Source organism: Macaca mulatta, chromosome 14 (assembly GCF_049350105.2).
Source record: "Macaca mulatta isolate MMU2019108-1 chromosome 14, T2T-MMU8v2.0, whole genome shotgun sequence".
NCBI classification, from domain to species: domain Eukaryota; kingdom Metazoa; phylum Chordata; class Mammalia; order Primates; family Cercopithecidae; genus Macaca; species Macaca mulatta.
In genome coordinates, this window is record NC_133419.1 from 32,597,729 (window position 1) to 32,614,586 (window position 16,858).

At 36.1% G+C, this 16,858-nt stretch overlaps 1 protein-coding gene across 1 annotated transcript in view; it reads left to right on the top strand.

Moving 5' to 3' along the window:
- CCDC73 (coiled-coil domain containing 73) overlaps positions 1–16,858 on the top strand; it is a 130,451-nt gene that overhangs the window by 62,117 nt on the left and 51,476 nt on the right. Inside the window, exons 7-8 of the mRNA XM_077964884.1 lie at positions 797–932; positions 1,171–1,250. Of these exons, the coding sequence (XP_077821010.1) occupies positions 797–932; positions 1,171–1,250 (216 nt within the window). The remainder of the gene's footprint in view (positions 1–796; positions 933–1,170; positions 1,251–16,858) is intronic.

A 16,858-nucleotide genomic window follows, 5' to 3' on the forward strand; every position in this document is an offset into this window, starting at 1 on the left:
GTTGCCTCCCTGCCACTGAGAGATATTATCCTTGTCATTTCTTTTTCTTTTTTAGAGATGAGGTCTTGCTTTGTCACCTGGGCTGGAGTTCAGTGGCCGAACATAGCTCACTGCAGCCTTAAACTCCTAGCCTCAAGCAATCCTCCCACCTCAACCTCCCAAGTAGCTAGGACTACAGGCATGTGCCACCACGCCCAGCTAACTTTTATTTTTGTAGAGATGGGATCTTGCTATGTTGCCTAGGCTGGTCTCAAACTCCTGGCCTCAAGCATTCTTCCTGCCTCATCATTTCATTTCTTAATGCAGTGAGAAGGTACTATATTAATTAAAATCTATGTCAGAAAAATTACTTGAATTTTAGTAATGCACATTGAAATTATTCTGGCAAATTGAAAGGACAAAGAATCAAAACAGTGATCTAGATAGATCCTGATTATTCAAATGATTTAGAGAAAGAAAAAATATTGCTTTAATTTTCTCCTCACTTTTCTTAGTGTTAGGCTGATTAGCGTTTTTTATAAAAAGATTTTGAAAAAGAAATTGCAAACAAGGGAAACATAACATGAAGTGACTATTTTGCTATAGGAAAAATATGTTTGCTTTAGTTTTACACAGATTTAGAAATGTCTCCTAACAAATATTTCCTCCTTGCAGTTTACTCAGAGAGTACTTTTAAATGACATTTATTTATATTACTAACAGCAGTTGTTTACCACAATATATTTTTATATATTTGTTGTGTGGGTGTGTGTGTGTGTGTTATATGTATAACATTTAAAATTACTCCTCAAAATAGGAACAAAAGGTCCAGTTACATCTTCTGGCTAAAGAAGACTATCATAAGCAACTGAGTGAAATTGAGAAATGCTATGCCACAATAACAGGTCAATTTGGATTGGTAAAAGAGAATCATGAAAAGTTAGAACAAAATGGTATGTGCTATCTTATTTAAATATACATATTCAGTAGAGAATGTTTGAATGGACTTATTTACTAGGAATACTTTGAATTTCTATGATAATACTGATAATAGTAAATGGCAGTTAATGACTGTTACCTAAATTTAATAACGTATGTATTGCATTGTTACTGTTTTCCCTGTTTATCTTAATACTTTCTTTGAAATACGCATTGAATATAATGCTTTCTTAAGTGTCTTTAATGTTGCAGTACGGGAAGCAATACAATCAAACAAAAGACTTTCAGCTTTAAATAAAAAACAAGAAGATGAAATATGCAGTTTAAAGAAGGTATGAGTGATATAGTTTCATACTAAGTAAAAATTGTAATGTAAAATAGTCTTATGGGCTATTACTAGAGGACAGTTGGGTAGAATTTTTTGGTAGGATAAATGTTTTCAATACAGATGCATAAATTTTGAATTATGATTCCAGTAAAGGTAATTAGTGCATTTGTTGTAATCCATTCAAAATATTATTTCTTTGACTTGTGACCAGTAGCATGCATTTTTATGGTGACATGAATACCTTATAAGGATTCATTGTATGTCATCCCTATTAGCACCATTCATTCAATATTTATTGAGTGACTTTTATATACTGGTTGCTATGTGGCACTAAGGATACAGCTATGAAGAAAATAAAACATGTTTCTACTTTTATGAAAGAGTCTGGTGGTGGAGTCAGACATAAAACAAATAATTACACAGACTAAGTAATATAAAACTATTATAAATGAGCGGAAGAAAAAGTAAAAGGTGTGATGACATCACAGGTGACTTTATTAGATTGGGGGTAAGAGGGTGGAGGAGGGAAGGGAGTAATGTTTTGGGCAAGGGGAATAGCATGTGCCAAAGCCTTGAGACAGGAAAGAGTTTAGTATATTAGAGGAACTAAAAAACATCTGATATGGCTGGAGCATCATGAATGAAGCTCTGAATTGAGCATTTGTTTGTTGCTTACTGAGCTTCAGTATCCCTTTGCCTTCTTCCTAACCTTATCCAGATTTTTGTTTTGATGTCTCCAGCTTTAGAGCTGAGCCCCAAATTGGCAGGAGAGCACAAATATATTTCTTTCCTCTGACCATAGGCATTGGTTCAGGAATGGATAAATGACTTTAGCTAGCTTCTGGTTATAAACTAGGAAGAACGTAACCTCTACCGTGGCTGGCAGTCAGCCTACAACCATGAGAAAAGCCAACAAATAAGAACCTGACAATGTGGATGCCAGATTGGTATGACATAAAGAAACCCGTTCTTTGATGACATTATTAACTGAATCAACCAACCCTGCATCTTGTCCTACCTCTAGACATTTGAATTATGTGAACCAATAGGTCCCCATTATTACTTAAACCAGGTTGGTTAGGGCCAATTCGATTTTCCAAGATTTGCAACTAAAAATATTCCAACTGACACAAAGGAAGAGTTGGTACGATAGGAGTAGGTAAGGCTTTGTTCTTTCCATAGAGAATGACGTCTGTTTTCCTTTTTCCACTCCCTTCCAATCCCTCTCTCAATACCACTTTGAATCATTTTAGGACCACCTCCCTACCTCTGAGAGAATTAAGTACCTATGCTTACTGGCACTCCATAAATATTTTGAAACAATATTTACCAAGTATCATTTAAAATGCACTTAATTTGTAGTTATTTATTATATTGGTATGCAAAAAAGTCTTCTGTTTGCCCCTCCAGATCTGTACTTACCTTTTGAAGGCTTACTTACCTTTTGAAGGGTTGCATCAATGGGCTTCCATATTTTCTGACTTCCTGTTGAGCTGGGCCAGTGGAGAGCCTAAGCAGGAGATGGGAGGAAGGAGAGAGTGAATCAGGGTATTTATTCCCCTGTTTCTTCCCTCTGAGATAACTTCAGGCTGGCCATGTCCCTCAATAGATCACTACTTCTCTCAAATTGGCCTAATCTACATGATCCTGTCTCTTTTTGGGGTTCCAGTAACCTCTCTTCTTGACCTTCTGGGTCTAGATGTGGTGACAGCTACAGTGCTGCTAGTCAGTGGAACTTGTGCCATCCCTTGTGGTTCCTTTATATCCTCCTGCACCTTTGCAAATAAACCCATCTTCAGATTATCCTAGTTTATGTGTGCCATCTGTTTCTGTTGGGATTCTGACATACTTAGGGTAAAACATTAGTGAGGCCAAAGTTAGGAATTCAGTTTTGTATTGGCTAATTGATTCAGTACAGAGAAAGTTGTTTCACAGTCAAAGATTGCACTCTAAACCTAATCTTTATTTTTAGTTGTATATTTTGGACTCAAGAGATAAATGAATACGAATGGCATCATTCAGATATACCATTAATTCTGAGGAAAATTCTACTAATTTGGGTCAATGTTGTTGTCTTGACTCTAAAGGATTCTATTTTTAAAAGGAAAAAAATACCAGAAATCCAAGCATTTTACTTTTATATATACATAGACTTTCACTATTTTAATATAATTTAATATATTTTAATTAATAAACAATTTTTAGAGAGTTTTAGGTTCACAGCAAAACTGAGTGGGAAGTACAGAGTTCCCGTATACTCCCTGTCCTTACACATGCGCAACCTGTCTCACTATCACATCCTCACTAGCATTTGGTGTTGTCAGTGTTTTGGATGTTGGTCATTCTGACTGGTGTGTAGTGGTATCTTGTTTTGATTTGCAGTTCCCTAATGACATATGATATTGAACATATTTTCATATACCTACTTGTCATCTGTGTATATTTTTTGTTAAAGTGTCTGTTCAGGCCTTGGGCCCATTTTTTAATTGGGTTTTTTGTTTTCTTATTGCTGAGTTTTAAGAGTTCTTTGTATATTTTGGGTAGCAGTACCTTCTAAATCCTAAGTCATAGTTCAAAGACCATTAATATTAGAATACTGTTGACTGTGATATGTATATCTTCACTGTTTTAACTGCCAATATATTGGTTATATATTCCTTGGACTTTATTCTTATGCCTGAGGGATCAGAAAGTAAAAGCATAGGTGTATTTCAGTACAGAACATTAGAATGGGTGGTGATAATCATGTTTCTGGCCCTTAAAAGTCTGTCTATTTAGCAAATTACTTAAGAGTACAATTAATATATATGTAGAAAACATTTCTTTTTAGATACATCCTCGAAAATTAGAGGTGGCTCTTTTTAATATAAAGAGAAAAAGCTATAATTTAAAAAATCTGTTTGGAATCCCAAGTAAGAATTATTAAAAAGACCATACATTTCTATTGATATAGATTTCAAATACAAATATAAATAACTATTAAATCAGTAGTTGTGAATAAACACATTTTTGTTGATGTCTCTTTGGTTCATTTATGTTTTAATATTTTTAACAATGACTTTAGTAATTAAATAACATTCATAATTAATTTGGAATTAATTAATATGAAAATTAATTCATATCAATTGATTTCATATGAATATGAAATAATATTCATATTAATAAAATAAAATTCATATTAATAAGCCTTTATACAATTAGTTTATGCAGTCTTATGAAAATATGCCTCATAAATTTTGTACTAATTTTTTTGCATTAAATGAAAACAGATGTTTCATTGTAACATAATAGACTATTATATTTCTTTTTTTGTTATATACTTTAAGTTCTAGAGTACATGTGCACAACGTGTAGGTTTGTTACATATGTATGCATGTGCCACGTTGGTGTGCTGCACCCATTAACTCGTCATTTACACCAGGTATATCTCCTAATGCGATCCCTCCCCCCTCCCCCCTCCCCCCACCCCACCACAGGCCCCAGTGTGTGATATTCCCCACCCTGTATCCAAGTGTTCTCATTGTTCAATTCCTACCTATCAGTGAGAACATGCAGTGTTTGGTTTTCTGTCCTTGCAATAGTTTGCTAAGAATGATGGTTTCCAGCTTCATCCATGTCCCTATAAAGGACATGAACTCATCCTTTTTTATGACTGCATAGTATTCCATGGTGTATATGTGCCACATTTTCTTAATCCAGTCTATCATTGATGGACATTTCAGTTGGTTCCAAGTCTTTGCTATTGTGAATAGTGCTACAATAAACATACATGTGCATGTGTCTTTATAGCAGCATGATTTATAATCCTTTGGGTACGTACCCAGTAATGGGATGACTGGGTCAAATGATATTTCTAATTCAGGACATAGGCATGGGCAAGGAATTCATGACAAAAACACCAAGCAATGGCAACAAAAGCCAAAATTGACAAATGGGATCTAATTAAACTAAAGAGCTTCTGCACAGCAAAAGAAACTACCATCAGAGTGAACAGACAACCTACTGAATGGGAGAAAATTTTTACAGTCTACCCATCTGACAAAGGGCTAATATCCAGAATCTACAAAGAACTTAAACAAATTTACAAGAAAAAAAATCAAACAAACCCATCAAAAAGTGGGCGAAGGATATGAATAGACAATCACTTCTCTTTTTTCTTTTCTTTTTTTTTTTTTAAGACGGAGTCTTGCTCTGTTGCCCAGGCTGGAATGCAATGGCACAATCTCGGCTCACTGCGACCTCTGGCTCCTGGGTTCAAGCCATTCTCTTGCCTCAGCCTCCCAAGTAGCTGGGACTACAGGCAGGCATGTACCACAATGCTTAGCTAATTTTTGTATTTTCAGTAGAGACGGGGTTTCACCATGTTGGCCAGGCTGGTCTCGAACACCTGACCTCAAGTGATCCGCCTGCCCAAAGATCCGCCTGCCCAAAGATTACACATGTGAGCCACTATGCCCAGCCTGCCTATTATATTTCCAATGCACAATTTAAGACTCTGACCTATAGATGGAGATGAGGCTCATGTAGATTCATGGAGAGATACCCTTAGTGGATTTATGTAAGAAGATGCGGAATGTCTTTCTAGGTGTGAGAAGAATGGTGTTGCTCATGAGGACACTTCCTCTTTCTCTCAGGTCTTGGGGCCTAGGCTAGGGCTACTTAAATGTACTAACATGTCCTGTAGTAGTGGTCTCTGTCACTCTAGAAACCATTAGTGTCAGTGTTCATGCTGCAAAGTTGTTCTTGGAAGACGGACTGTTACAGAAGGGTAAAGTGAGAAAATTTAATTACCTTTGCGACTTCAAAGTTCAAGTAACTGAAAGGGTGAGAATTTTAAAATACATATTCAGAGCCAATTTTTAATATTGTAGACATTGTAAGTACACTAATTTTATATTTTATATATCTTATGTAGCTTTGATTTTTAACTTTGGGAAAAGCTTGTTTTTTTTTTAAACTTTTTCAGAAGAGAATCAAATTTTGTAACATTGGTTGTATCACTTATTTAAAACTTCTAATCATTAATTTTCCCAAAGGTAATTTCCATTTCTCTTATACTGTTCTATGATTTTGTCCAGAACAGTTGTTATTGTGATAAGATGGAATTCCTTTTTTTTTTTTTTTTTTGTGGAGCAGAGTTAAACAGACCAAACTTAGTGGTTAGATAAAAACTAGGTATTACCATTCTGGATGCTGAGTTCACCATTATGGCAATCATGAAGAATTCCTGATACTATCTATGAGCAGCATTCATAACCTCTGCTATTTGTCTGAGTAAATGTCAGAGCACTCAAGGAGATAGTGATATTAAACAGACTACCCCTTACCAGAAAGGGAGGGGTGAAGGAGAAAAGAGCGCAATATTTATGACTCCAGGAACTGTAAGTTGTAATTTAATGAGATCAAAGCATTGCTGTTTATTTGCTGCACTAATAGCTTTGAATAAAATGGTTAGAAAACAGACAGTGTACTAAAAGTTCAAGATATTTAAAGGCTTATAAAGTCTATAAAATCAAAAGCATATTTTTCAGTGGAAGATCTTTTAGTGAGGTCTCTGATTTTAATTTATTATGCTCTTGAGATTAAGTAATTAATATATAAAAGAAAAAGAAAGATATAAAAAATTATTAGTTTTTACTTTTGTCAGTCATATACTGATTTTCTATACCCTTCTCCTCCCAACCTCCCTATTGTCTCATAGCAATAATTGTAAGAGGAATTGATGCATTTTAGAGTATCTCCTGTAAGACTTAGCTGATTATAACAGCTCCATGTTTTCAATTGTTGAAAAATGTAGAAAAACATAGACATTTGTCCCATTTTGTAATCTTGAAGAGGAAAAAACTTTTAGAAAACCAATCTTTATGCAGAAGATTATAAGCCATTTTATCCAAATACAAGTTTTACCCATATACCTTTTATCAACAGGACATTGCGTTTTAGGAGTTGAACCTGGAACAGATCACTAGTATAAAACAAGCTATTCTATATATATATATATATATATTTTTATTTTATTTTTTTTTTTCTTTGAGACAGAGCCTTGCTCTGTTGCCCAGGCTGGAGTGCAGTAGTGCGATCTCGGCTCACTGCAAACTCTGCCTCCCGGGTTCACGCCATTCTCCTGTCTCAGCCTCCTGAGTGGCTGGGACTACAGGTGCCCACCACCACACCCAGCTAATTTTTTGTATTTTTAGTAGAGATGATATTTCACCGTGTTAACCAGGATGGTCTTGATCTCCTGACGTCATGATCCGCCTGCCTTGGCCTCCCAAAGTGCTGGGATTACAGGCATGAGCCACCGGCCTGGCCGCTATCTAATAATTTACTTTCTAAGTCATGTAGATATCTAGTTCATCCAGGTGTATATTGCTTTAGGAAAAAATAGAGAAAAATCAAAATTTCAGGGAATTATTGCTTGTTTTCCTTTGAAACTTATCTTAGTGCATAAGAAAGCACCTTTAAAGCAAGCTGTTAGAAACTCTATTGTGTAAAGAAAGGTATACATTATTTTAAAGCCAATATGATTAATATCTTTTTTAAAAAGTAGACTCAATTGACAATCCTGCTGCTGGGCATATACCCAAAGGAAAATAAATCAGTATATTGAAGAGGTATCTGCACTCCCATATTTGTTGCAGCACTGTTCACAATAGCCAAGATTCAAAAGCAACCTAAGTGTCCATCAACAGATGAATGGATAAAGAAAATGTGGTACCCATACACAATGGAGTACTATTCAGCCATGAAGAAGAAAAAGATCCTGTCATTTGCAAAAACATGGATAGAACTAGAGGTCATTATGTTAAGTGAAATAAACCAGGCACAGAAAGATAAACATCACAATTCTCATTTATTTGTGGCATCTAAAAATCAAAATAATTGAACTCATGGAGATAGAGAGTAGAAGGATGGTTACCAGAGGCTGGGAAATGTAGTGAGGGGGAGGGTGGGGGAAGGTGGGAGTGGTTAATGAGTACAAAGAAATTAGAAAGAATGAATAAGACGTAGTATTTGATAGCACAACAGGGTGATTATTGTCAATAATAATTTAATTGTATATTTAAAAATAACTAAAATAGTGTAATTGGATTTTTTATAACACAAAGGATAAATCCTTCAGGGGATGGGTACCCCATTTTCTATGATGTGATTATTACACACAGCATACCTGTATCAGAACATCTCATGTACCCCATAAATATATACACCTACTATGTACCCATAAAAATTAAAAATTAAAAAATCAGTTGAGCATAAAAGATTTCCTTTTAGTATTCTGATGTTTAACTCTATACTGCATAACAATATAAATATCAGTCAAACATCCTATAAATATGAATTGGGATGAAATCTTTAGGGTTCTGTACCAGATATTTTACCTTTAAATTAATTTCATAATTTTTTAAGATGTTAATTACTGAAACAACTAGATTTATTTTTATATCCTTCAGTATCCATAGTTGTTTTAATTATTATCTCATGTTCTTTAAATATTTTTCCACAGTGGAAATTATGAATTCAATAAGTTATTTTGTTCGATAAGTTAAGTCAAAGACTATCTGGCCTATGGACTTGAATAATAATTTATTATACTTGTTTTCTACTGTGTACTTGAATCTGAACTTATTCAAAATTTACTTATTTTAAACTCACAGTGTAGGGCTGCTGGTTACAACAGTAAAGGTTTTTCTCTAGCCATAAAATATGCTGTTAACATATTTAACATAATGTTTATCACTTACCATCTACTAACCTTTATTTTGGCAGTATTGGTAATAAAACTGCACTTGTCTGTTCACACTTAAATCAGGAACATCTATCTGCAACATGGTGATCTAAAGGGCTATGGTTGTTACCTTGGATGGAGTAAAGTAGCTAGTTCAATCAGCGATTGAACTCTCACTATACTTACACCTACCATTTTCTTTTTTTTCTTTTTTTCTTTTTATTATTGTACTTTAAGTTCTAGGGTACATGTGCACAACGTGCAGGTTTGTTACATATGTATACATGTGCCATGTATATATGTTACACATGTTATATAACATATGTTACATATGTATATATGCACCTGTTAACTCATCATTTACATTAGGTTTATCTCCTAATGCTATCCTCCCCCCTCCCCCCATCCCCTGGGAGGCCCTGGTGTGTGATGTTCCCCACCCTGTGTCTATGTGTTCTCATTGTTCAGTTCCCACCTATGAGTGAGAACATGAGGTGTTTGGTTTTCGGTCCTTGTGATAGTTTGCTCAGAATGATGGTTTCCAACTTCTTCCATGTCCCTATAAAGGACATGAACTCATCCTTTTTTATGGCTGCATAGTATTCCATGGTATACATGTGCCACATTTTCTTAATCCAGTCTATCATTTCGGTTGGTTCCAAGTCTTTGCTATTGTGAATAGTGCCACAATAAACGTAGGTATGCATGTGTCTTTATAGCAGCATGATTTATAATCCTTTGGGTATATGCCCAGTAATGGGATGGCTGAGTCAAATGGTATTTATTGTTCTAGATCCTTGAGGAATTGCCACACTGTCTAATACAATGGTTTAACTAGTTTACAGTCCCACCAACAGTGTAAAAGCATTCCTATTTCTCCACATTCTCTCCAGCACCTGTTGTTTCCTGACTTTTTAATGACTGCCATTCTAACTGGTGTGAGATGGTATCTCATTGTGGTTTTGATTTGCATTTCTCTGATGGCCAGTGATGATGAGCATTTTTTCATGGGTCTGTTGGCTGCATAGATGTCTTCTTTTGAGAAATGTCTGTTCATATCCTTTGCCCACTTTTTAATGGGGTTGTTTGATTTTTTCTTGTAAATTTGTTTAAGTTCTTTGTAGATTCTGGATATTAGCCCTTTGTCAGATGTGTAGATTGTAAAACTTTTCTCCCATTCAGTAGGTTGCCTGTTCACTCTGATGGTAGTTTCTTTTGCTGTGCAGAAGTTCTTTAGTTTGATTAGATCCCATTTGTCAATTTTGGCTTTTGTTGCCATTGCTTTTGGTGTTTTAGTCATGAATTCCTTGCCCATGCCTATGTCCTGAATGGTATTGCCTAGGTTTTCTTGTAGAGTTTTTATGGTTTTGGGTCTAAGATTTAAGTCTTTAATCCATCTTGAATTTATTTTTGTATAAGGTGTAAGGAAGGGATCCAGTTTCAGTTTTCTACATATGGCTAGCCAGTATTCCCAGCACCATTTATTAAATAGGGAATCCTTTCCCCATTTCTTGTTTTTGTCAAGTTTGTCAAAGATCAGATGGCTTTAGATGTGTGGTATTATTTCTGAGGGCTCTATTCTGTTCCATTGGTCTGTATCTCTGTTTTGGTACCGGTACCATGCTGTTTTGGTTACTGTAGCCTTGTAATATAGTTTGAAGGCAGATAGCATGATGACTACAGCTTTGCTCTTTTGGCTTAGGATTGTCTTGGCAATGCAGGCTCTTTTTTGGTTCCATATGAACTTTAAAGTAATTTTTTCCAATTCTGTGAAGAAAGTCATTGGTAGCTTGATGGGGATGACATTGAATCTGTAAATTACCTTGGGCAGTATAGCCATTTTCACAATATTGATTCTTCCTATCCATGAGCATAGAATGTTCTTCCATTTGCTTGTGTCCTCTTTTATTTTGCTGAGCAGTGATTTGTAGTTCTCCTTGAAGAGTTCCTTCCCATCCCTTGTAAGTTGGATTCCTAGGTGTTTTATTCTCTTTGAAGCAATTGTGAGTGGGAGTTCACATATGATTTGGCTCTCTATCTGTTATTGGTGTATAGGAATTCTTGTGATTTTTGCACATTGATTTTTGTATCCGGAGACTTTGCTGAAGTTGCTTATCAGCTTAAGGAGATTTTGGGCTGAGATGACAGGGTTTTCTAAATATACAATCATGTCATCTGCAAACAGAGACAATTTGACTTCCTCTTTTCCTAATTGAACACCCTTTATTTCTTTCTCTTACCTGATTGCCGTAGCCAGAAGTTCCAACACAATGTTGAACAGGAGTGATGAGAGAGGGCATCCCTGTCTTGTGCCAGTTTTCAAAGGGAATGCTTCCAGTTTTTGTCCATTCAGTACGATATTGGCTGTGGGTTTGTCATAAATACCTCTTATTATTTTGAGATACATCCCATCAATACCTAATTTATTGAGTTTTTAGCATGAAGGGCTGTTGAATTTTGTCAAAGGCACTTTCTATATCTATTGAAATAATCATGTGGTTTTTTTCTTTGGTTCTGTTCATCTGATGAATTATGTTTATTGATTTGCATATGTTGAACCAGCCTTGCATCCCAGATACGAAGCTAACTTGATCATGGAGGATAAACTTTTTGATGTGCTGCTGGATTCGGTTTGCCAGTATTTTATTGAGGATTTTTGCATCGATGTTCATCAGGGATATTGGTCTAAAATTCTCTTTTTTTGTTGTGTCTCTGCCAGTCTTTGGTATCAGGATGATGTTGGCTTCATAAAATGAATTAGGGAGGATTCCCTCTTTTTCTATTGATTGGAATAGTTTCAGAAGGAATGGTACCAGCTCCTCTTTGTACCTCTGGTAGAATTCGGCTGTGAATCCATCTGGTCCTGGACTTTTTTTGGTTGGTAGGGTATTAATTATTGCCTCAATTTCAGAACCTGTTATTGGTCTATTCAGGGATTCAACTTCTTCCTGGTTTAGTCTTGGGAGGGTGTATGTGTCCAGGATTTTATCCATTTCTCCTAGATTTTCTAGTTTATTTGCATAGAGGTGTTTGTAGTATTCTCTGATGGTAGTTTGTATTTCTGTGGGATCGGTGGTGATATCCCTTTTATCATTTTTTATTGTGTCTATTTGATTCTTCTCTCTTTTCTTCTTTATTAGTCTTGCTAGTGGTCTATCAATTTTGTTGATCTTTTCAAAAAACCGGCTCCTGGATTCATTGATTTTTTGAAGGGTACACCTACGACTTTCTAATCAACCTTGCAAATTGACCATGAATCTTTGTGTCATTAACAATAAAATGTTTAAGTGATGCAACTGCTCTCATCAAGTTTTTTTTTTCTTTTTTTTTTTTGCCATTTTCTTTCATCCTGAGTAAATCAAACCTTTGATTTTATCAACTTTTATATTAGACAAAGGTAAATTACATTTTTCTTTATATCATGTTCATTACTCTTTTCTACTTATATTTATTATAATTTTTAGTTTCTCTTAGATCTTTGAATCTGTTAAGGTACTACGGGATATTTAAGTATGAAACATTGTACCTTTTCTTGAGGAACTTATAGTCTATAGGAAAATCTTTATTGTTACCAGCTATGAGATTATTAATCTTAACTATTTAAATACAAAAAGGAATACTTAAATATTCATGCCATTTATTAATACTTGAGAGTACTTTATTTTACAAGTAGGGAAAATAATTCTACATCACAATGCAGCTGTAGCAATCATAGAATCCCTTGAATTCAGCTTAGTAGAAATAATAGGTAACAGTCAGTGCCTTGCACATGGTAGATGCTCAAATACTGGTTGCATGGATTATTACGTGCCAGGGACTTTTTATTTATTATCTACATTTTATAGATGAGGAACTTAAAGGAAAATGAAGCTATTAAGTAAGTTGCCTAAAGTTACACAACAAGGAGAAGAGAACCAAGATTGGAACACAGAAAAATTTTGTTTCTAGAACCTGTGATTTTTTTTTTTTTCTTTTTTGAGAGGGAGTCTCACTCTGCCGCCCAGGCTGGAGTGCAGTGGCGTGATCTCGGCTCATTGCAAGCTCCGCCTCCTGGGTTCACGCCATTCTCCTGCCTCAGCCTCCCGAGTAGCTGGGACTACAGGCGTCTGCCTCCACGTCCGGCTCATTTTTTGTATTTTTTTTAGTAGAGACGGGGTTTCACCATGTTAGCCAGGATGATCTCGATCTCCTGACCTCGTGATCCGTCCGCCTTGGCCTCCTCAAGTGCTGGGATTACAGGCGTGAGCCACCGTGCTCGGCGAACCTGTGATCTTAACCATTCCACTGACAATAATAGCAGCACAAGCAATTCATTCACATAAGTTTTTTCTCTACTGTATTCTTCATTAGGAATAGTGTATTTATTAAAAGGGGACATTGTTGACAATTCATACTCCTAAACTACCAGCTCCTTATATTCCTTCACTCTGCAGAACTGCAGACTAGCATGTCGCCACCTTGAAGGTATTTGATATTCTGCTTCGTTTGGGCTTTTTCATTCAGCCTTCCCCTTTCTCCAACTAGAGGATCCTTTTCTATCATCTTTACCATGACATGCCCAAATCTATTACCTCTAGACCTTCACCCAGTCCATTAGACTGTTCCCGCGTACATGGAATTCCCTGCATGATGTTTCTTTTTTCTTGTTCGTATTAACTTATTACTTGACCTTTTCTTTAAAACTTAAACCTGTCAACTATAGCCATCCCAAAGAGGTACATGACCCAGAGCATAGTGGTGTTGCTTTTCTTTTTCACTCCCTTTGTATTCTCGACCTCTCTCTCTCTCTCTTTTTGAGTTGGGGTCTCACTCTGTTGCCCAGGCCAGAGTGCAGTGGTGCAATATCACAACTCACTGCAGTGCTGGTGAACACCTGGGCTCAAGCAATCATCCCACCTCAGCCTCCTGAGTAGCTGGGACCACCACAGGCATGCTGCCATGCCTGACTAATTTTTTTTTTTTTCAGAGATAGGGTCTCACTATGTTGCCCAGGCTGGTCTTGAATTCCTAGGCTCAAGCAGTCCTCCTGCCTCAGCCTCCCAAAGTGCTGGGATTACAGGTGTGAGCCATCACACACACACATATATTCTCATTTGTAATGTAAATACAATAATATCTGCTTTTCCTGTTTTATATATGTGTAATAAATATAAAATTATAAAATGTATGAAAAAGCACTTTGAAAAGATGTAGAAGCTCAATATTGAAGCAAATAAAGGTAGAGCCTTTGTGGTTGAAGGAAGGGTTGGATGAACCCTGGAGCTATACTTGTTGGCTTCTCTTTTCTGTTAGCAGCCCTGGAGGGATACCATGGAACTGCTTAAATTTCTCAGGGCATGATTTGAAAATTGCTAACTGGATCCAACCTTTTCCTTTTTTTTTTTTTTTTGAAGAGGGAACTGAAACCCAAAGAAACTGGATGAATTAATGTCAAGCAGCTTATAAAAAAGATTTTCCACCTTGCCTCACTTTGTTTTGCATAATGGTTGTAATCAGTAGTATTCTAAACAATCTGTAATTTTTACAACGTTAGCTGAAACTGTTCTTGTAACTGACATTGTGACAATTCCCCAACATTCATTTCACCTCATTCTGTCTCCAAGCCAATTAATATTACTGCATTCCTCATGGCAGTGTTTGGTTCTGGAATGAGCATGTGATCCAATTCTGGCAAGCAAGAGGTAGTTCAAGGAAATCTTTTCTTTCTCTTTAACGAGTCCTAGAATGATACAGTTGCCATATAATACCTGAATTGGCCTCTTGTTAATAGTCTAAGGAAGAGGCCCAAGAATGGAAAGTGGAGACATGAAAATAACTAGTCTATATTGAACTATACTGAGTATCTGGGTCAACCACCCTGCCTAACTTTGTGGTCCCTGTTATAGGATAGTACATTTTCTGATTATTTTGTGGTTTAGTTATGGCTTTCTGATATTTATAGCTAAAGCATCCTGTTACTGACACTTTGTGTTTTTTATTACCAAATATTGTGTTTTGTATAAAGTTATGGATATTTAAAACATAAAATGATTGGTTTTATGACATTTATGTCATAATTAACTTTTCCAAGGTCATCTACTACAAAATAAATTTCTTTTGTAGTAGACTCCCTGATTATCTTTTTCCTCCATTCTTCCACAACTCTATCCTAAGGTCTCTGTTTGTTTTTTTCAAAGTCTTTCTTTCAGTGAGCTCAGACTTCTTAAATCAACCATTCACTTCATGTGCATGATGGCATACATAGTTTTTCAATCTCACATTTCTCTTAATCTCTGGTTCTATATGTTCAGCTACCTGTAGATCATCTCCTTCTGTGACTTACTGTAACTTCAGGGTTAACAGGTCGTACACTGGATTCTTTACTCTCCCATCCACTCTACCTCTGAAAAAAAAATTCATGCAACTCTCCTTTCAAAGGAAGCCATCTTGCTGCCTGTGAAAATGAATCATCACTGATACCCTGAAACTTTATTTGAGGGAATTCATCATGTTCAGCCTTTTGTAATTTGAAAAAAATGTAAATGAAGAACTTTTTAAAGAATAGTTAACAACCTATCGTTCAGGCTTAATAATTTGTAGTTTTTGGCTTTTTAAAGAGTCTGTTTCAGGATATTTTCTGTCTCTTATTTTACGTAATTTTAAATATACTTTTTGTCTCTTCCATCAGTGAAGCACACTTTGCATTTCCTTTCCATTTTTATATTTCTTCCTTTCACATTTCATGGTCCCCTTTTCCTTTCTTCCAGTTTCACTCAGTCACTCTAGAATCATCTTTGACTCATTTTTGACTCATCTTTTTCCTTTATTCTCCTTTTCCTTTTTACTTTCCATTTTTCAGTACTATAGACACCCATCATCTCATACCTGGATTAATGTAATAGCCTCTTAGCCAGTGTTCTTTTCTCTAGTTTTTATTCATTCTTTTTGCCAGACTAAGTTTACCAAGATACTGATTTAACTTCTATGTGCCTGACACACAGGAGGTACTTGGTATATGTAGAAGGAATGATAAATAATTCTCCTTTGCCTACCAAATCAAGTCCCAACTTCTTTAATTGGCTTTCCAGAGCTTTCATGATCTGGTCCATTCTACATGTTCAATATTGTTTGCTATTGCTTCTTAACAAGCATCTCCCATTCTATTTTAGCCAAAATTCTTTGTTGCCATTAGTATAATTCTTAGTTCTTTCTGCCTTTTGGTTTTGTTTTTCTCTACATCCCTTCCCATACTTGAAATGCTTTCTCTCAATGTACTTGTACCAAACAGGGTTGGGCCAGGAAACAGATGGCATGTTGGAATGGTAATTGAGAAAAGATTAATGAATAAGCTATTTACGTAGTTGTAGTCAGAGGTAAGGGAAACCAACAAGGGATGGTGAAGCACCCCACAGATAAAAGTAGTGGGAGAATGATTAACACACCTGTACCAGAAGGGAGAAGGGAATGAAGCAGATGCTGGAATCTGGAAAGAGCTGTAGCTATAGCTGTAGAAGAAAGCCTCAAGGCAGAAGCTGCGGCCTTTTTTTTCTTTTTCTCTTTTTTTAAAGAGACGAGGGTGGGGGGTGGGTTTTTTTTTTAAGAGATGGGGGTGGGAGTAGGGGGTCGCTGTGGCACAGTTATTACTCACTGCAGCTTTGAACTCCTAGGCTCAAGTGATCCTCCAGCTTCAGCTTCCCAAGTAGCTAGGACCAGAGGCATACACTATCATGCCTGGCTTATTTTTTTATTTATTTAGAGACAGGGTCTTGTTTCATTGCCCAGTCTAGCTTTGAACTCTTGGCTTCAAGCAATCCTCCCACCTTAGCCTCCCAAATCACTAGGATTAGCTGTGATCTTTGATAAAGATATACAGCTATTGCCAATTTGTGGTCGGTAGGGAGGGA